At 45.8% G+C, this 21662-nt stretch overlaps 1 protein-coding gene across 1 annotated transcript in view; it reads right to left on the bottom strand.

The window, feature by feature from the left end:
• The window catches only part of DSCAM (DS cell adhesion molecule), a 526318-nt gene that overhangs the window by 474017 nt on the left and 30639 nt on the right, over positions 1–21662 (bottom strand). The window contains exons 2-3 of the mRNA XM_058661256.1: positions 15867–16184; positions 5674–5820 (exon numbers count right to left, since the gene is read on the bottom strand). Coding sequence (XP_058517239.1) covers positions 5674–5820; positions 15867–16184 — 465 coding nt within the window. The remainder of the gene's footprint in view (positions 1–5673; positions 5821–15866; positions 16185–21662) is intronic.

Here is a 21662-nt window from a genome sequence, read left to right as displayed (position 1 = left end):
CCAGAGAATATGCTGGGGTCCACCTGAAATCTCACACACAACTGGCCACCTGTCTCCCATGACTAAAAACATGTGAACATCAGAGGCAAAGGAGATGTGGAAGGAGGACCTTCAGGGCTAAACACAAAAGTTACCTCAAAGTGCAGCAGCATGTCTATAGACATTACAATAGCTCAGAGAGAGGCCACACCGAGGTTGGGATGTCTGGATACAAGGCAATATGTTCCCTAAAGTGCAGGCTCTCTTACCCACTTGCCTTCTCCAGCATTTGGTGATGACTCAAAGAATATTCACTGAATGCGTAAAAAAAAAAATACACCAAGTCCCAGCACAGAACAATCTGTACTGCATAGAGTTAACAGCCCCACATTTGAGACTCCTGCAGGATAAAGTCAGGACAGCAAGGTCACCCCTTTGCTGGGAACTGCCCAGTGGGAAGGGTCCATGGCACATGCGCCATGCAAACCACAGTTTACACAAGGAGCCCCATTCTCTCTGAGGTTCTGGAACTTGGCTATGTGCCAGGCAGAGGGTGCTTACCCAAGCAGAGCCTCTGTCTCTCACCTTCCTCCATAAGAACCCCGGGCCCAAATCTCCCTGAGCACCCCAGATGGACAATGCTGTCTGACTGTTACAGGTGGCTGAGGAGGGGAGAGCATCCTGTACAGTCCCTTGGGGACAGGACTATGGGAGCCCAAGCGGGGCCTCCTCTGAGCTGCACCTGACACGCCATTCCCTGCCACTGGGTGGGCCCCAGGTCCTTTCACTGTGGAAGGCCTCCACCCCGGGTTTTGTGAAGCCTCCCAGCCAATCCCTGAATCCACAGCAGGGTGAGGCCAGGGTGAGGGACCTCTTGGTATCTTTGTGAGAATAAACTTCAGATGGCAGAAAGGTAGCTTGGACAGGGACTGGTTTAAAGAATGGTGCATGCATTTGAAATGTCAACATCTTGGTATCTTACTCCCAGAATGGAGCAGAGACCTGTGGGGTTCATGGACACGGGGAGTGGAAGCAAAAAACCTAAAAGAGGAAGACAGCTGTGCTCCTGAGGAAAAGTCTAGCCCTGCTGTCATTTGTTTTGGCCTGGCTTCCTGGCCCATCACCTTCACAGCAGACAGGGTTTATACATAACTACAAGTGTGTGTGTGCTACTCATATGCACCTATGTCATACCTCAACACGCCCCAAATGCACAGACAGACCACAGCATGGATCGCATGCCACATACACATGTGCTCACAATATACCTGCATACATTACACATCTACACACAATTGCACATTCCACACCACACTCATGGATACGCACACTGGACACGTATAGACATGTGCACTCACACACCATAGCAGACACATGCGCACACATACAGCACACTCACACGTGTGCGGACACCACACTCCCTCCTGAGATTCTCTAGGCTACCTTGGCTGCTTCTCTTTATAAGAGATCCACATGGTCACAGCTATCTCTGCATGTCTGTTCCCCTCTTTGAATCTTTTGGAAGTTAAAGTCAGAACTTCCTCTTTGGGGTCCTATGCCACAACACACACCTAAGAGCCACGATTCGCTTCTCTCTGGAGGCCAATAACCCATAGATCTCTCTGGCTCTCCCAAGTGTCTTCACACACACCCCGCATGGCCCTGCATGGCGCAGGACCTCAATCAGCACAGTGTAGTAACACATCATACCAACTCAGTGAGCTCTCAACCTGGATGCAAGAGGCAAGCTTCTGACAATCAGTGGTTTAAGGAAATAAATCCAGCAGGTCTCTCCTTTCCAGGTAATCCTCAATGCGGCATGTCCTTCTCAGCCATCCCATCCCTCAGATCACAGCACAATCAGGTGGCACTGTCTACCTTCCCTAACCCCAAGTCACATTCTCTTGCTATGCCGTGGATGTGTCACAGTCAATGCACAGGATATGTCATCTAACCACCTGAGCTTGAAATCAGGTGTACTGATCATTAATGTAAATGAAAGACCACAAGATGATAGAAATAAACAGGTGTGAAAATGCCCCTTCATACTCTTAGACAAGGGAACGTTCAAGAACTGCTTCTTGACTCTAGGGTACCTTTGAAATCCCAGGTTAAGTTGAGAGGTGTGGTTGGGTTGGTGTCCTGTATAACCTTAAGGCTGATCTTGTTCTTTTAACTCTTAACACATGGAAGGCAGAACTGGGTTGGCACCACGAGCAGAGAGGCAGCAGGAGGTTGTGGAAACGCTCAGTGAGTGACAGTGAAATCAAAGCCCCAGAGAGCCTGGGCAGGCATGAGCGCCTCCCCACAGAGCCGGCAGCCATTGCATCCCACGGGGCCACACCGAGACTCTCCTGTGAAAAAGAAAGGGCTCCCACTTAGGTCTGTTGGAATGTGCGTAAGCAGAGCCTTACCCAATCCGGCGTACCCTTTAACTGTCTTCCCCTTCCCGAAATGCAAGGCTGGCTTTAGGGAGCCTCCTCTTTCCTGAGGCCGATCCTTCTGCAGTCCGGCTCCTTCCTTTCCATGGCAGTCCTGGAGCAGCTGACCCGCTGCCTACTAGGGACCAATGCTCTGTGATTGGCTAAGGGGGGCAGGGGGTGTCCCTCAAATCCCAGGCTCTGTGTGATCAGTGATGCGCACACCCAAACAGAGCGCACTAGGTCTGTGTCCTTCAACACTCAATGTGGACAGAAAACTGCTCCCTTTTACTCAATATTCAGAGAGCAGATCAGCCCACTTGGACTTGAACACACTGATCCAGCAGCTCAGGGCTCCCTGGCTATTCACTCCTCCCTGCTAGTGGCACTGAGACAGAAATGCCTGGAACAGCCAAGTCAGGCCACTGTCAGGGACAGAGACCGTTTCCCTGGGAATAGCAGTGTTTGCTTTTTCCATTTCCCAAATCCAGTTATCCACGGGCTGTGTCTTTGATGTTAATGTAGCGAATCCCCTGGTGAGATTCTCACAATTTTATCAGAAGAAAACAGACAGGAGATGCCAGGCTGGTGTACTGCCGGCTGGCTCACCCTAACCAGCCAGAAATGTACAAGAAGCTCACAGAACAAGACCCACATGGAAAGCCACCGTCATCATTCCTTACTGCAATGACATTGCCCACATCTCAGGCTCAGCCACCCCCCAGACATGTGGCGTGGACATTGCTCTCTGTGCATGGGGCTCCTGGCTATACTGACATCTGGAAGGCTTCCTTTGTAGCTGGAGATGAGGGAAGTGATAAGGATGCTGAAGATGCCCACAGATCCTGGGACCATTGTTTGTCCTGGCTCATGTGCATGAGCTAAAAAGATACTGTCAGATCTCTCGCAGTCATCCAGGATGCTGAAAGCCTGGCCCCTTAAATGTTTTCCCTCTGTCATATTCTCTCTGTCTTCTACAGCACCAGAGTCCGAAAGCCAAGGTTCAGCACCTGGAGGTCCAGGTGAAGGGTACAGCGGTTAAAGCCCTAAGACAGCAGGTTAGCACCGGGGCTATGTTACTTTTCTTCCTCTGGGAGAATCTAGGATTCTCAATCCTAGAAAACTGAAATATTCTCTTCAAAGATCACTCAAAATAAATACTTTATGTCCTTGATAACCATCTAATCTCATAAGATTAAGAAGTGCAGCTAGGCTCCCATGTCCCCACTTGGGCCAGTGGAAGCGTTTCCTGGGAAGAAGTCCAGGCAGGACCTTGTCAGAGCAAGTCTCAGGCTGCTATAAATGTCCACATGAAGTCCCAGAGAGATAGACAACTGGGGCTACCCATTGCTACAAAAATGCATGCCACTCATTGTCTCAACCAAGATCAAGGACACAAGTTAGTAAGGTGAGCCCAGAGGACCTATTGTGCTTCTCTTTAAATTTTTCCTGTACATTGAGAAGCGATTGGCAGGAGGGGAATATTCCTCCAGCTAGGAGCTCTGCCCCAGACATGTGAAAGCAGCAGAACCAGCCATGAATGCTCTGGCTGCCCCAGGGGCCCCAGATCCCTCAGGCTGGCTGCCCGCAGCGCCACTGGGAACTGGACCCATAGCTGACTCACTCTCCTGGCTACTATCTGACCCAGCTTTCCAAGATCCCTACCCTGTCTACACTGACACCACTCCCAGCTCCCTGTGCAAGAGACCTCCCCAGGCTTTGGTTAGCCCTGGCTTAGTCCAGGAAAAGGTCCTACTGAATTGCAGACATGGCCACGGGACTCACTTTGACCGATGAAACACGGGCGAAGCGCCATGTTTCACCTCCACATGGAAGCCCTACCAGACAGATCATCACTGGTCCAGGTGTTCTTCCTGTGCCGGGCAGATCTGAATTCGGGTATCAGTTTCATCAAAGGGAGAGGCTCACCCTGTCTTGGTCCCCAGTGTGGGAGACTGGAGGGAGACACACACCCTATGCCTCCCGTTCATGATTCATAACCCTGTGTCTTCTAAACTCGAGGTGCTTTTCTAATTCTGGGCCCTGCAGGACTGTCACGCAATCTGCCCACCTCCCATTCAGAAACCCGAAAGGACCCTATAGAGACATGGCTTAGATCAGGAAGCCAATGAGCGAGTGTGGATGAGCCTCGACCCTGATTACTGCAATCATTAAGCTGAGATTTTTCCAAAACCCTAAGCTAACAAACAATGATGACTAATCAACATAACAGCAAAGAAACACTCAGAAACACTCAGAAACAGAAACTGCCATTGTAGTTTGGTTCCCTGGAACAGCATTAAAAGATAAAATATTTCCATTTTGGAATGGACCTCAGAATGGCTTCTGATCCTCACCGAGTAGTAATCCATGTTCTATAGCTAATCAGTGAGCTAAAAAGCGAATACCATCGGGTTTTCTTGAGGAGTTAAAAACCAAGTCTCCCTGTAAATTGAGAAAATGTCAGAATGAGTCAAGAGTTACTGTGTGTGCCGTGTGTGAGCACACAATCATGACCATGTTCATGCAAACTTGGTCAGAAAGGAGACCACCTCTCTCATATGTTGGGATATGGACCCACACTCCTCATGGTTCTTTTCCCACAGCAGCCAACGCATTTTTGGATAAATCAGCAAACGCCATCCAAGGAAGTGCAAAACAGGAGGAACGAGCTGATGTGGGCAGAGCCGTCTGCAGGCGGATCACACCACATAGGGACCCCACCCAATGCCATGATTCGCCAAGAACCCCAACTTCCACAACATTCAGTAGTTCATTTCTTGGCACTGCAATCAACCAAGAAATGATCAGTGCACAAATATATACATCAATGCCAAAACCAGCATTCTTAACAGGAGCTCCAAGAAAGAGGTTAGAGACACAAGATGATGCAATCAGTGTATCCACTTTCCAGATCTTCGCTTCAGACAACCAGTCACATGGGCATCCCTGAGGTCTCTGCCAGGTGCAGTGCTGCTACTTCTCTATTTCTATTGGCAGAAATAAAACTACAATTCCCTCATAAAGGCCAACCTAATGGCTGGTGCAAGAAACTAATTTCCAAGCATCCATCCATTCACCACAGAAAAGCTGAGCTGTGGCGCCGCAGGACTCCATGAAACCCTTCCAGCAGGTTGTTGGATGACACAGGATCCACACTGAGGATGCTTTTTGCTTGTCAGATCACACAGCTTAACAGAGACTCTACGCCATCTCTGTTAAACCTCCTTGGAAGCTGAGCCGCACACCTGCTCACCGGCCACGCAAAGCCTACCTGAGACAAGTGAGACAGTGTCTTTCTCCCATGAGACGACAGTGATGTACGCCTCCACCGAGGAGGGGATAATGCACTTGAAGACCGCGACATTGCCTCTCATGGTTTTCTGGTCCTCCACACGGACTGTATAGGGCTCCCGTAAAACTGCAAGACAGCAAGGGGACCTCGGTGAGACAGGTTCTGACAGCTGAGGAGAGTCGTAGAAAAGTTCATGGAGAAGAGAATTCAAAGCTGGAAATACTTTCAAGTCATTCTAGCTTTTGTCATAAAATGCATTTTCCCTGAACTTTTTAGAGGTCTTTCAAAAATGTTTGTACTCAAATAGAGGTATTTTCAATTTCATTTTCTCATGAACTTTTAAAAGCACAGTGTCACATGCATATACAAATATATGAACTGTAAAACATATACTTGTTAGGGAAAAGTCAAAACATGTACATTTCATGTTTTTCATCATTCCACATATATGTATATATCCATTAGTAATACACACGCATTCTATATTAAAATCAAGGATATAACTGAAAACAGTTTATCAAAGCTCTGAAAGTCACCATGAATGGGGAAGTATCCATTATCTATCTATCTATCTATCTATCTATCTATCTATCTATCTATCTATCTATATCTATTTATCTTTTACATATTTATTTCACTTTAAAAGCAGAGAACACTGATGGGGTAGCTCTCATCTTTTGTTTCACCCCCCAAATGCATGCAGTAGCCACAGCTGGACAAGGCCAAAGTCAGGAGCCCAGAACTCAGTCAAGGTCTTACATGGAGTTGGTAGGGACCCAGCTACTTCAGCCAACACCTGCTGCCTCCAGGAATGCATATTAGCAGGAAGCTGGCATCAGAAGCAGAGCGGATTTGGGTCAATCTCTGCTGCTTTACTCAGACCATAAGCAGGGAGCTGGATCAGAATTGGAGCAGCTGGGACATAAACCACACCCATTTGGGCTGCTGGCATTGCAGGCAAGTGAATCTGACACACTACCACTCTGGCCCAGAGAACTTTACATTCTAATCTTAAAAGGACTTTTCAAGCTGCGTCTGATTCCGACACCTCCATCACTGACTGGACTGGCTGCGCAGTACGAGGAAAGCTCCAGGGAGCAATTTCCACACCTCTGGTAGGAAGTCTCCTGGGCAATAACTCAGGGTGCCCACAAATCTGATCTCAGAAATAGCATCATTATGCCCAGGGGAGAGCTGACTTTGTATAGGAAAACACCAGCATGAACAACTCTTGAGGGAGAGCTGAGATCATGCCAATAGGTTGAGAACAGGTTACAAAGAGACATGTAAATTATGGATTTTCACTAGAGGTCTCCGTATTTCTAGTAAAGTCCTTTTTCTTGGGGCAGAAGGGCACACTGCCATCTACCTAGATGAACCTGTCAAAGGGAAATTAAGTTTCTTGGTATCATAGCCTCCCAAGAGACTGGGGCAGACACTTTGCCCATTCTACATCCAACTACCATGAATTATTCTAGGCACTGGGCTAGAAACCTAAGACACAGGCTGAAATACACTTCAAATTTGGTTAGTATCTACACTCCAAGATACAGCACCACCTAAGTTGGATGGCTCATGTTACAAGTTGGACTTGTCCCAGAAGCAGACCTCCAAGAGGAAGAGTTGAGTTCAGGCCACTGACCAAGGAGGGGAATCCCAGGAGATGCTCTGAAAGCTGGCCAGAAGTGGGGTGCTAAAGGGAAGCATTGTGCAAGGTTGCGATTTCAGCAAAGCCCAACCCCGCTTGCTCCCAGGGAGAGCTCATACACCACAGAGTTTGTTCTGCATCCAAACAAAGGAGGTGGGGATTTGTCCCAGTAGGTGTCACTGGCTCATGGAGGGCCCCAGGGTGGGTTTGTGGGGAGAGGGGCAGATTCCCCAGGAGTTTCCCACTTGAATTTGCATGAAGCAGGTCTAGTGCACACCTCAGCAAACCTCTGAAGGCACAGACCTGAGACCCTAGTAGCCAGCACACAAATCCAGGGCTTCAGGTTCAAGGGCTTCCAACAGTGTCTGGAACAACCAAATCATGACAAGAAAAGGGACCTACAGAACAGGACTCTGAGAGAACCAGGCCCTTCTGTGGGACAAAAGACCACAGAGGAAGTGTGATTAGGTGTGATTTGGAGTCTTTACAAAACTCAGAAATACAAGGACTTCTTTCCATTTTTCTATAAGAAGTTTGACAGGTTTGAGTTGTAAGTAGTCAACTGTAAGTATAGTTTTAAATTGTAAGCAGTATAGTTGCATGTAGCTCCATGGTTCATTTTGAGTTGATTTTCACATATGAAACAAAGTACAGAATAAAGCTCACTTTTCACATGTGGATATGTAAATTTTTTAGCACTATCTGTTGACACAGCCATTCTTTATCCACTGAATTTCTGTACACTATGAATTTCTGAGATTTTTTAGCTGTTCAGATATGTATGCTACTTCTAAACTACATACTATTATGTTATATGATAGTATTTATAATTATTTGAGTTATAAATACTGAAGCTGGGATATGCGAGCCATCCCAAACCACTATTTCTATTTTTCAAGGGTATTCTGGGTATCCTAGCTCCGTTTTAGAATTGAGTCATCAGTTTGCTTTTGTTTATTTAGAAACGGCCCAGTGCAGCAGGCTGGTGCTCCGTCTATCCAGCATGTTAAGCAGAACTGCCATCTGAAAAAGATGATTCCTCCAATTCAAAACAGAAAAGTACGTTTCTCCTTGGATTTACAGCTCCTCTCGCTTTTCTCAGCAACATTTTGTCTTCAGTGCACAAATGCTTTACTTGTATGGCTAGATTTATTCCAAAGAAGTTCTTGGTTTTTTATTCTATTCTATTAATGTTTTCAAAAATGTCTTCCTATTACCCCTGTGTGTGTGTGTGTGTGTGTGTGTGTGTGTGTGTGTGTATCTTGTACATAGCAATTGCGAGAGGTTTATTATTTCCAGTAACTTTCTCTGTGGAGTCATTGGATTTTGTTCATTGATAGCTGTCACCTGTGAAGAAGACGCATGAACGTGTTACTTATAACTCCAGGTAGCTTTACCCTCCTTTTTTTATCATGTTGCTCTGGCAAGACGCTCCCATGCTTGTAGAATGGAAGTGGTATTCCTCTTCAGCCTTAGGGAAGCATTCACCATGAAGTATAATGCTACTGAGAGTCACATTTTCATCAGATTGAGGAGATTATTCCTAGTTTCTGGAGAGATTTTTAAATTATCATTGCAGTGGATATTGGATTTTCTCTATGTTTTTCAGGTTAACTACTTAATTGATTAATTAATTTTAAATCCAGGGAGAGAAAGAGAAAAAAAGAGAGAATCTTGCATGTGCTGGTTGGTTCTCCAGATGGTTGCAACGGCCAGGGATGAGCTAGGCTGAAGCCAAGATCCAGGAGTTTTTCCCAGGTCTCCCTCGTGGATAGCATGAGCCCAAGCCTCTGATCCATCTTCCACTGCTTTCCCAGAGGCAGCAGGAGAAAGCTAGCTAGGAAGTGGAGCTACTGGGCAATGACGCAGTGCCCATACGGGGTGCTGGCATCACAGGAGGGATTTGCCACAATGCCAGGGCCACCAAAGCTTTGCCGCATCGGTGGGAATGATCACATGGCTACTTTCAAAATAAAGTGATGACTTAGCTTGTTGATGCAACAGATAAGAAACTAACAGTTCATTCTAGAAATAGACCCTACATAGTCATGATGTGTTAGCTTTCAAGAATGTTTAGACCTACAGACACAGGAGGCATTTGCTTGCAGTTTTCTTTTCTGGTAATGCCTCAAATAATTTAGCATGAAGTAATTCTGATTACAATAAACAATTTGCCCATTCTTCTGGTTTGTTCAATACTTTGGAAAAAATGCTTGCAACTTTTGCTTCTTCTGAAATGTTCAGTAAAACTCAATAGTTGGTCCCAGTGCATAAGCCTAGTGGCTAAAGTCCTTGCCTTGCATGCACCAGGATCCCATTTGAGTGCTGGATCATGTCCTGGCTACTCCATTTCCCATCCAACTTCCTGCTTGTGACCTGGCAAAGCAGTCGAGGACAGTCCAAAGCCTTGGGACCCTGCACCCACAGAGGAGACCCAAAAGAAGCTCCTGGATCCTGGCTTCAGATCAGCTCAGCCCCGGTCATTGAGGCCCCTTGGGGAGTGAATCAGTGGATGGACAATCTTCCTCTTTGTCTCTCCTCCTCTCTGTACATCTGATTTTCCAGTAAAAATTTAAAACAATTTTTAAGAAAAACCTCAACAATGAAGGTAGTTGATCCTAGTAGCTGTGGGAAAATTTTCATCTACAAATCAAAATTCGTTCATAGCTGTAAGGGTCTTCCTTTCTTTATTCCTGCTTGAGTGGGTTTTGGCATTTCATATTTCACATTTCTCAGTGGGCAGGACCACAATGCACTGGAATCTGGATTGTGAAATACATGAAATGTGTTCACTTCATGAACCGATTTTCAGATGTTTCATTTCACCTCGGTTGTGGAACTTCCTGACATAGGCTTTCTCTTAATATCACTGTTCCTTTATCTGTGGAGAGTACAGTGGTGCAGCTCCGCCCTCCGTAGGACACCTGCCTGACGTCTCTCATTTTCCTCTTTGGTCTCATTCTTCCTGCAGCAATGTTACCAAGTTGTTATCTCTGAATATCTGACTTATACTCTGACAGATTTCCCTCAGTGTGTCTCTCTTATGATTTATTGATTTCTATATCAATCTTTTTCATTTTCTTATTTTTAAATTGTATCTTCTTGTTTTAAGATGGAAGATATGATAACCAGCTGAGAAATTTTGTCTTTCCTAGTGTGAGCTTTTAGAAGTGGAAATTTACCCCTTAAATATAGCTCCAGTGACATAGCAGCTAGCCTTAAAAATTAGGTCATTTTGCATTTAATTCATTTCCAAAAACTTTATATTTTATTCTCTTGTACATTTCCTTTTCCCATCTTCTTTATCTTGGATACAGAAATGGTAGAGAAATATGCTGTTTACTTGGAGACATGGGAAGTTCCAGAAATGCTATTATTTGTGATGTCTCATTTAATTTCATTTCTATTTTCATCAAAAACATACTTGGATTTTTAAAAGGCTACTTAAGATTGCTTTGTTGCCCAGAATAGGGTCCATGTTGGTCAATGCCTGTGTGTCCCAGAAGCGTGCTCCTGTTGATGGAATGTTGTTACAAATCCCTTAGCCAGTCTATGGCCATACCACCCTGAACGCGCCTGATCTCGGAAGCTCAGCAGGGTCGGGCCTGGTTAGTACTTGGATGGGAGATAAATCCCTTAGCCACGTTGGTTGATAGCGTCATTCACAAGTGCTTCGTCCTTCTGCTTGTTCCTAGCAGTGGTTAGAAGAGGCACGTTGCAAGCTTCATCTGTTTCTTTTGCAGATCTGTAAGTTTTAATTCCAAGTATTTTGAAGTTCAGATGTTAAGAGGCATAAATACTTAAATTGTCATATCTGTTTCATTAACTGCTCCCTTTCCCATTAGGAAATGGTTTTCCTAGCCCTGGTAATATCCTTGATTCTGAAATAGAATGCATTGGATACTATGACAGGGATTTCACCTAATTTGCTTTGCTGGGCATGGTGTTTCTCCCCCATTGGTTCATCTTTAACCTATCTGTATCTTTATGCTTAAATGATTTCTCTTGTAGGTAATGGGAATCTAATCTGGAAATCTCTCCCCTTTAGTTCAGATGAATGCAGCGTAAGTATTTAATATAAACAGGGTTAGGCTTGAGTTTGTCATATTATTTGATTTCTATTTCATTACCTAATCTTAGTTTTCTTTTTCTTGTACTTACTTGCTTTGGGTGTTTTTAATAAACGGCTTATTAGTTACAAATCTCCATTTTGTGGCTTCAATAGCTCTCTTGGGTTTAAAGTATACTTCTGGCATTTGTCATCACATATAGGGGATAACATTACACAAGTTCATATAGTAGAACAAACTTATGAATATTACACTTTATGCCTTTAGGGATTAATGCTACTTGGGTCATACATTTTAACTCCATGTATTTAAAAAATTAATAGTCAACCATCTTTGAAAGGATTTGCAGTTTCAAAAATTCCGATTTATTTTGTCACAGAGTTGCCAACTCCTTTGCTCTTTCCTTAGAGCAAATTCAACCTGCCATCAGGTATAAAACTTCTGATTTGTAGGGATTTCAAGATTATTATGTTGCTAAATCAGTATGTAAGAAGTACATAGGGTTCAGTGCAATGGTCTAGTGGCCAAAATCCTCGCCTTGATCATGCCGGGATTCCGTATGAGCACTGGTCCTAATCCTGGCAGCCCTGCTTCCTATCCAACTCCCTGCTTGTGGCCTTGAAAAGCAGTCGAGGACAGCCCAAAGCCCTGGGTCCCTGCACCCGCATGGGAGACCCAGAAGAGGCTCATGGCCTTGGATCAGCACAGCACTGGCCATTCCGGTCATTTGGGGAATGAATCATCACATGGAAGATCTTCCTCTTTGTCTATCCTCCTCCGTGTATATCTGAGTTTGCAATAAAAATAAATGATTCTTTAAAAATATAAATACATGAAATCTTCAGCTTATATAAATACAAAATTTTAATTTTAGAACGTGAACATAAATAAAAGAATGTAGCAGTGGGTGTTGTGGCATAGCATGGTAAGCTGCCGCGTGGGGATCCCACTATCACGGAGTCTGGTTTGAGTCCGGGTTACTCTGCACTGCTACTATGGCTCCCTGCCGATGTACCTGCGAGGCAGCCGATGACGGCCTGGATGCTCCACTTCCTACCACACACATCAAACACCTGGGTGGACAGCAGTCTCCTTCCTGGTCCCACCCCAACCGTTGGCAGGTGCTCAGAGGAGCCTGACCAGTGTCTGGTCAGGAAAGAGGCTTTGTCCCTCTCCTTTCACAGCCCTCGTCTGGGCAATTGTGTCTGAAACTTGTGGACAAATTTGTGCACCAACTCTGGTGCCCTTCATTAAGAAGCTGGAGGTGCAGGCAAAAGCTCACCTGCTGTTACTCAGAGTTATTCAAAGGAACTTTTTCCTTCTCAGTCTGAAGTCCAAGGTTGAAAACAGCTGTTTCCTAACCTTCATCTTGCTCTGTTCAGTGGTGGTTTAACATAAAAAGAACCTGCTACTCTGTCTTAGCCTCCATGAGCTGATGTGATCAAATGTCGCTGGGTGCAGTTGGTTAAGAAGGAAGCAATACCAGGAATGTTCTGGCCTGTCCCCAGTGCCCCCAGCTGATAGCCTGCAGCTGAGGAGCAAATGCTGCATGGTATCAGGTCTTGCTGTTTGCACCTGCAGCTGGGTTCTCAGAATTGGAAGGGCAAGAAAGCATTTTACATCTGAACAGAGGCTGTTGCTATGGGAGAAACTTCCTTCCATTGTTGGCACCCAGACGTAGGTCAAAACTGCTGGAAATGGATGAGAAGAAGAATACTTCATGCTATTAAAGGGAAAATACTATGAAGCCATTTTACTTAATGAACTGTTCCAAGAAAACGTTGATACCAGCCCAGAGGGACATGTAGACATTTAGGAGGGCCTGATAGGCAAGAGTGCACCCTGACTCAGTGCAGTGACACAAATCTGCACTGAATTGTTCTTGTGGGTACCTTGAAGTTTTTGTAGAAAACTTATCTTCTAATTCTGTTTTTGTTTTCTATTAAGTTTTTTTCTTTAGTTTTTGTTTGTTCATTTGTTTGAGAGCCAGAAAGACACACATATACATAGAAAGGAGAGTGAGGAAGGAAGGGAGGTGGGAAGACAGTCACATACTACACCTACCAGCTCACTTGCCAAGTGTGCACAATGGCCCTAGCTTCCCTCGTGGGTGGCAGACGTTCAACCACTGGAGACATCATCAAAACACCCCTGGGGTCCACATTAGCTTGAAAGCAGAGTGAAGCACAGAGCTGGGAATCGAACCCAGTAACTCTGATAAAGGATTCATACATCTTAACCCATGTCATAGCTGTTATGCCAGCAGCCTGTCTCACGCATTTCACACAAAATCTTAAATGTACCCCATTTGTCCCTCACCTGCCCTACTGAATAACCAACTGCTTCTGCCCTAGCTTATCTCTGTAGCCATGGAAAATTCAGGTTTTAAGGTAAAGCACGTATCTGCAAGATTATTATGACCACAATGTACGTGTAATAGAAAATGAGAATAACTGACAGAATGGCCATTGGTCATAGTTGTCCAGCAAGGAACCTTCAGTACAGATTCTGTGTAGATCGCACCTGTCTTTGAACAGAGATAAACTTAGTTTTCAACCTCAATTTCCATGAACTTTTTACACTGCTGTTATAAGTGCGAACTGAGAGCATGGTTGTATGTGTTCTGAGTCCCATTTAATGGGCTTTCCCCAGTCAACACCACCAGCAGGTCAACAACAGTACATCTGTGAAGGAGGAGGCAGGTGGCAGAAATGCCAGGAGAAAGAACGCAACATCTGGCCCTCCGAAATGCTCAGCATCATGCAATCTATTCTGGGACCAAATTTAAAAGCAGCAGTGGGAACAGGAGGAAGCATTAATTCCTGTATCTGACAGGAAACTCAAATGGTTAAAAAAAAAGATGGATTGGTATATAAAGATCTGGGTTTCTCTGTAAGTGGTGCTTTGTTGATTGTTAATATGTTTTTGTAACAAATCATTAAAATTTTCAGCCTGCCAAGCACAAAGCATCTACTCTATAGTTGTATCTGTCAGGCGTGCAGATGCCTACTATCCAAATTACATTTGCTTTAATGATTTGACATATCAATTTTAATCTCTTGATTGAAATCAGTTTTTTTTCTCCTTTCTTTAGTGCATTCTGTGCAGGGCTTGGAATTCGTGAACATGTCATGGAAATCAAAATATAGTTGGGAAAATGACGAGGAGGCAGACTGAGTCATACACTGCTGTGATGGCTTGTATCAAAAAGATCATATTCAGGAATGCAGAAACAGCTCATTTTCTCATATTTTCTCATGTTGTGATGTCTTCCACTAACACCTTCTCACTTGCTGTGGCAATTATTACAAAGCTCCTCCAGCTACCTGGTGCACAGCAAACAAAGTCTCTGTGCCATGTCATCATTGATTGTCAGCCTACACAAGGACTGCAGTCTATTCCAGTATTTTTTAGACTTCAACATTTAAAGTCCCACAGTGTGTGAAGCCTCAGCTTTCTATGCCAGCATCCCGCATGAGTGCCAGGCGGATTCACAGCTGCTCCATTTCCTATGCAACTCTCAAATGCCCAGGCCACTGACATCCACATGGGAGACCCAGGTGGAGTTTCAGGCTCCAGTCTTGACCTAGCTCAGCCTCCTGGCTATTGTTGCCATTTGGGGAGTGAACCAGCAGGTGGGAAATCAATGTGTGTGTGTGTGTCTTTCAAACAATTAAATCAGTTTTTAAAAGAAAACTGTAAAATCCTGCTTGCTATCAGGAATGTAGTTGTTGTCAGGGCTGTGTAAACTCCGTGGAATAGCAGCCAATGGTCGGTGACTATAGCCTTGGATTCCTTGTGTCTCAGGTGGTTTTCCTGGGTGGACTTGTAGCGGTGGTTGTTTAAAACGCTATGGCAAGTTGCTAAGGAGACCATATCCAATTCAGGATTTAAGTCTTGATAATATTTGAGTGTTGTGTAACAGAGTGAAAATAGTTTTATGGTTTGTTTGTTTTTTGCTTTTTGTTAGGGAAGTAAAAATTATAACCTTGCTCTTCTTTCTCTAATAGTAGACATTTATTCCAGATCAACCACGTACCTTTTCCTTTCTCCTTTCCCACTTCCCTAAGATGGGGTGGAGAAGGATCAGTAGGAGTTGGTGGGGTTAGAGGGGTTGATGGAAATGCAGTTAGCCTGAGTTGAAAATCCATCAGGCAAAATGTGATAATGATGCGACACCTTTGAACATGGACATGACATCAAAACAAGCCCCATCTGGCGCTGAGAATGAAACCAACTTGACAATCACTGCTTTTGAAGTTTGGTTCCCATCGGATGGCCGGCTGAAATCTAATCGAGCAATGGCTGCAACACTCTCCAAAGACACACGTGGGGTGAGGAGGGACCATTGATAGGGTCAGAGCTACCCCTGATCCTCAGTGGGGTGGCACTGTCTGTCACTGCCCCCGCTCCCCAGCAGGCACCGAAGTCACCGCGTGCACGCGCATACTCACCAGCCTTGATGTGGACATCCTGACTTCTAATTTTCCCTGAAGGATTTTCAGCTGTGCAGTAATAAGTATTATCATGGATTAAGGTACTAAAGCTGGAAGGCGGGAAGGGGAAAATCTGGAGAGTGCCGTTGGGGTGGACGTGGCGGATCCCGGGCACATCGTAGATCTCCTCGCCTGTGGCGAGGTACCATCGGAGAGTCACAGGAGGGATGCCTGCGGCCGGGCAGGGCACCAGGGTCCCCGAGGTGCTCGCGAACACTACCTCTTGCAGAGATGCATTGACAAAGTAGAGGCTGGAGTGTAGGTCTTCACTGAAAACTAGAAGACAAGACGAGATGTGGTCAGTGGGACGCACCCTCTGCCCGCAGGCCGTCAGCCTGGCCCTGCGCAGCAACCATCAAGTCCAACTACATTAAACCCAAGTTGTGAATCCCTGACCACCCAGATCAGAAATCTCACCAACTTGGAAGTTTTATTTATTTTTAATCTAAGGGATTACTGAAATGGATTTTATAACATCATAGTATGCTGTACTGGGGTTAAAATAGAATTCTTATTTTCCAGGCTTTTTTGGAGATACTCCATTTTCAATTTCTCTTATATTCTAGCTTTACTGGCTCCACTAAATGAAGAGTTCACCAAACAAGTATGAAAGCATAGTTGAGCAGGATAATTGGCAGAGGGTAACACAAAATACATGAATAAGGAGGAAAGTGATTCTAATTTCATTCATGTAACATACATGTTAAAATCATCAGCAAATCATTAAAACACCAGCAATATGTAACATGTATTGATTGGTTGACAAGGACCTAAGACGTAGTTTAAAAACATTTTAATCACTGACATGACACCAAGAAAACAAATCTACCATAAATATAAACAAAAATAACTTTAAAATAGCATGTAAAAGTACTTGTAAGGTGTGGGCATACGGTGGCTACAAAACAAATGAATTTTGTGTGGAGACTTAGGTCACATCCCCAAGACAGCCTGCTCTGGACATGTAAATATACAACAGTCTGACAATATCTGAAATCTAAAACATTTCTGCCCACCAGCAGTTTAAATAAGGGAGACCCAATCGACAGTTCAACACTGTTCAAAGGCACACACGGCCGGAGGCTGGTTCCGCCAGGTGCCATCCACACTTCCTGTTTCAGGACACACACAGATGCATTCTCCTGGATCCTCACTCCTAATAGTGTCTCCTCCAGCCCGACGGTCCCCAGGGTCCTGACCACAACTGGATGTTTGCTGACGCATTTTGTATTCTTCTATCATCTGTCTTCCTGGCAAGATACACCCACATAATGACGGGAGCCACATTGCTAACCCATGCCCTGGGGGTCCAGCATGTAACTTTCCATCTTATACTTGCAGAAAGTACAAGATCAAGTTGCTTGATTCGATTGCTATGGTTATTAGGTAAATGAAGACTTTGTTCAATGTAACTAGCTGCAATTTTTCACCAAATGATAAAATGAACGGCATTTCTTGGCCCAGCAAGCAGGCTCTTTCCCACAGTGGAGCGCCTAGATTCCTCGCCCAGTTCTGACTCCTCACTGTGCTGTCCACCACGGCAGGCACCAGGTGATGGCACAAGTCCTTGGGTCCCTTCCTCTCGTGTGGGAGATCCGGACGGAGGTCTTTGTTCCTGGCTATAACGCCCCAGGAGTGGCAGCGAGCAAATCAGGGCATAGGAACTAGCGCTCTGTCTCAACAAGACAGATAAATTAATAATAATAATAATAATAACTAAACATTATGTCTATTTAAGAAAGCACAAAAGGCAGAACATCAAAACAATGGTGCAGCTTTGCTGGAAACCAAAGAGAATTTTTGACAAAACCATCCCCAGTTCCACGTGCCTTCAGTCTCTGTTGACACTCCCATTCTCTCTTCTGGTCTACCTCCCTCCACGCCTCACCTGTGCAAGCACTGTTGAGTGGAGGTGTCTAACCACATGACACCCTCATGATGCACTAGCTCATTCTATCACATACTTAGTTCCAGCTTTTTGTATAGTCTCTACAAGTCAGTATTAGTGTGTGCATATTTGATATCACCTGATTTTCTAAGCTTTTTTCCTGATCTTTTTGTATAATCCTCTTTTTCTGTTTTCACGCCTACAGATAAGCTGTGGACAAACCTGCTCACATGCATATTCTACTTTCTAATTCATTTGCTGAGTGTTCATATTTCACTCAGTAACAAACTCTCAGGAGAACTGCTGATGGGGATAAGTGAAACTTAACTGGGAGCACCCAAAAACACCAAACAAAATATATAAGTACACAAAATATAGAAATGCATGCTACCCAGCTGTCTGTGCTTGTCTGTGACTTTGGAAGGCAGGCACTTTCCCAGTTGCATGTTGCCTGGACAGCGGAGCAGCCCACAGATGAGAACATTTAGGGAGCACCTGCTGTGCTCCAGGACATGCCATGAGCCCTGAAGGGTGACTCAGTGCTGGGGACAGCGGCTCTGCTGGGTTCAGCCATGTTCCACTGCAGAAGCAACACGGTGCTATGGAACTGTGCCGTGCACCAAGCACACATGGCTAGAAAGTAGAAACCAACTTCCACTCTTTTGTTTAAAAAAAAAAAGATACATTTATTTAACTGAAAGGCAGAGTAATAGAAAGGGAAAGACAAAGGCAAGGGAAGTCTTCCACCTGTGTTTCCCTCAACAAATACCTGCCGGGCCAAGGGCTGGGCCAGACCAAAGCCAGGATCCGGAGACTCCGAGAGAGTCTCCCACACGAGTGGCAAAGGCCCAAGCTCTTTGTATATCTTAGGCTCCTTTCCAGGGACATCAGCAGAAAGCTGGCTGGGACACGGGGTAGCCACAACTTGAACCAGCCGGTCCTATGAAATGCAGCATTGCAAGTGGTAGCTTAGCCCACTGTACCACATTAGGCTTTCCAGTGAGGTTTTCTGTGATTCACAGTTTTTTCTATTTAGAATCAAAGTCATGCCCCTCATCTGAGCAGGTGTCATGGAGCCTGGGTCTGTGGCTGCTGCTCGGTGCTGGGGCTGGGAGAGGTGTCATGGAGCCCGGGTCTGTGGCTGCTGCTCTGTGCTGGGGCTGGGAGAGGTGTCATGGAGCCCGGGTCTGTGGCCGCTGCTCTGTGCTGGGGCTGGGAGAGGTGTCATGGAGCCCGGGTCTGTGGCCGCTGCTCGGTGCTGGGGCTGGGAGAGGTGTCGTGGAGCCCAGGTCTGTGGCCGCTGCTCGGTGCTGGGGCTGGGAGAGGTGTCATGGAGCCCGGGTCTGTGGCCGCTGCTCGGTGCTGGGGCTGGGAAGCGTTGCAGGCTCCTAGAACACGGTAGAGCTGATCCTGAAACTCTGAGAACATGCATGCACACTGTTTGCAGGTAGTTCGTTTCCAAGACTGGGAAGAAAGAGGCTTTGTGGATAACCAGAGTTAATCTCATAAGGAACAGGAGGGAGGGGCTGGTCCCCCTCCTGCCACTAGCAGAGCCTCCAGGAACTCTGTGGAGGCTGGGTGGGAGCAGATGGAAGCTGGGTTGACATCCGTCATCACCTGCTCACAGGCTGAACTCCCCCACCCTCGCAGTTGGAGATGGCCTCTGCCTTTCTGCCTGAAACATCCTCTTCCTCTTGATCTTCCTCAATCACAAGACACAAGACTGACCAAGGCTGAGCTGGGAGGTGCAGTGAAGGCCACTGGTCAGAAATTGTAGAGAAAAAATGTATTTCTTCAAAGCGGTAAATCTTAAATGAGTACTGTTTTTTCTCTCGACCCTAATTACAGTCTTTATATTGGTTCATATCACAGAAGATGAAAACCATTGCTAAATAAAAAAATCAGTTCTTATCAGATGCACAGGTAACAGTTCAATGTGGCAGGTTATGCCCCTGAGGCAGGCACTCAAATTTTATGTCTGAGCTTTCCAAGAAGCCAACACTACCCCAAACACTGTAGGAATAAAGCAACTGTCACCCTGTGAGGCTAATTAACTCCACGCTACGCCTCTGTCAACTTGAAGGCAGGTAATTTGAACTACATAAAATTTGCTCATATTTGAATTTATTCTCTATTATCCTAAAAGTAGCTTGTTAAGAATATTCAAGGTGAGGCAGGCATCGAGGCATAGTGTGTAAGGCCAGTACCTGCAGCACTGGCATCCCATATGGGCACCAGTTCAAGTCCCAGCTGCTCTACTTCCCACCCAGCTCCCTGCTTATATGCCTGAGGAAGCACAATGCACTCATGTGGAGACTCAAAAGAAGCTCCTGGCGACTGGTTTCTGATCAGCCCAGCTCTAGCCATTGAGTCTATTTGGTGGCACTGAATCAGTAGATGCAAGACAAGATCTCTCTCCTTGTGTGTGTATGTGAAAGAGAGAGAGAGAGAGAGACTCTAGCTCTGCCTTTCAGATAAATAAATAAATAAATAAATAAATAAATAAATAAATAATTGTAAATGCCAATTTTGAAAACGTGCATATGTGCACCTTCGTCTTTGGTTATAACACACCCACAGCAAGGAACTTGACGGAGAAAAAGGCTGCCTCCGCTCCTAACTTGGGAGGGCGGGCATCCGGTGAGGTCCCTCCTGCCTGGATCCCAGGGGAGGTGAAGCAGGCTTTGGGACTAGCAGTTACAGCCTCATCCCACACCAAAGTACCTGGCTTAAGCCTGGTTTCTGTGAATGCACACCTGGGAGGCCGCAGTGGTGACGCAAGTGGCTGAGTCCCCGTCACCCCCTGGGAGACCTGGACTGAGTTCCCGGCCCCCAGTGGCAGCCTCTTGCAGGCATTTGGGTGGTGAACTAGCAGATGGGAATTCTCAGCCTGTCTCTGTCCTCACCACAAATAGTTAACAAAGCAAGCAGAAGAAAGTTCCAGGGGAAGGTGCCAAGCTCACTTATTTAAACCATTCTTTTTTGTTTATTTTTTAAAAACATTCACGTATTTATTTGAAATTCAGAGTTAACAGGGAGACCAGTAGTGTGTCTGCCGGCTCCTTCCCCAGATGGCTGCAGCACCCAGGCCTGGGCTAGGCTGAAGCCCAGAGCAGGAGCTGCTTCTGTGTCTCCCACATGGGAGGAGGGCCCACTCAGGTCCCCTTCTGCTACTTTCCAGGCAATTAGCATGGAGCTGGATGGGAAGTAGAGCAGCCAGGACGTAGACTGGCATCTCAGGTTGCAGCTTTACCTGCTATGCCATAATGCTATCCCCATACATAATCCATTCCTGTGGGAATTAATTTGGCTCCAAGAGGCCTAACAGCATTCATCCATCTCTGTGGGTGAGCCCTGTGACCTAATCACCTCACACCAAGCCCCACTTTGGAAAACTGCTACTACCTCAATTCCACTGCACTGGGAATACACTCTTGAGCCCCAAGGAAATAGACCCTGCATAACCCATCGCAATCCGCCAGAGACACTGCTACACCGCATGTAGGATTGTTGACTGCAATCCACATGCAAGGGCAGGCTCCTGGCTTAGCCCTTGAGCCATGGAGTGGGATGCTGACAGCTCAAGTCCAAGAGGCTGAATTTGCATTCTGGTTCATTTCCCAATTCCAGCTTCCTGGCATGCACCCTAGGAGGCTTCAGGAGATGGCTCAAGTACTGGGGTCACTGTTGCCCACATGGAGACGTGAGTGCCCGCTTCAGCAGCGCATACAGTACGTGGGAGACTTGAACTGAGCGCTTTGCTTGCAGCTTCAGCCTGGCCAACCCTGGCTACTACACACTTCTGGGACATCATCAGCAGATGGGAGATCTTTCTCTCTCTCTCTATCTCTCTTTATCTTTCTCTC

Source organism: Ochotona princeps, chromosome 3 (genome assembly GCF_030435755.1).
Source record: "Ochotona princeps isolate mOchPri1 chromosome 3, mOchPri1.hap1, whole genome shotgun sequence".
In the NCBI taxonomy this organism is placed as follows: Eukaryota; Metazoa; Chordata; class Mammalia; order Lagomorpha; family Ochotonidae; genus Ochotona; species Ochotona princeps.
This window is presented reverse-complemented; position numbering and strand designations above follow the sequence as displayed.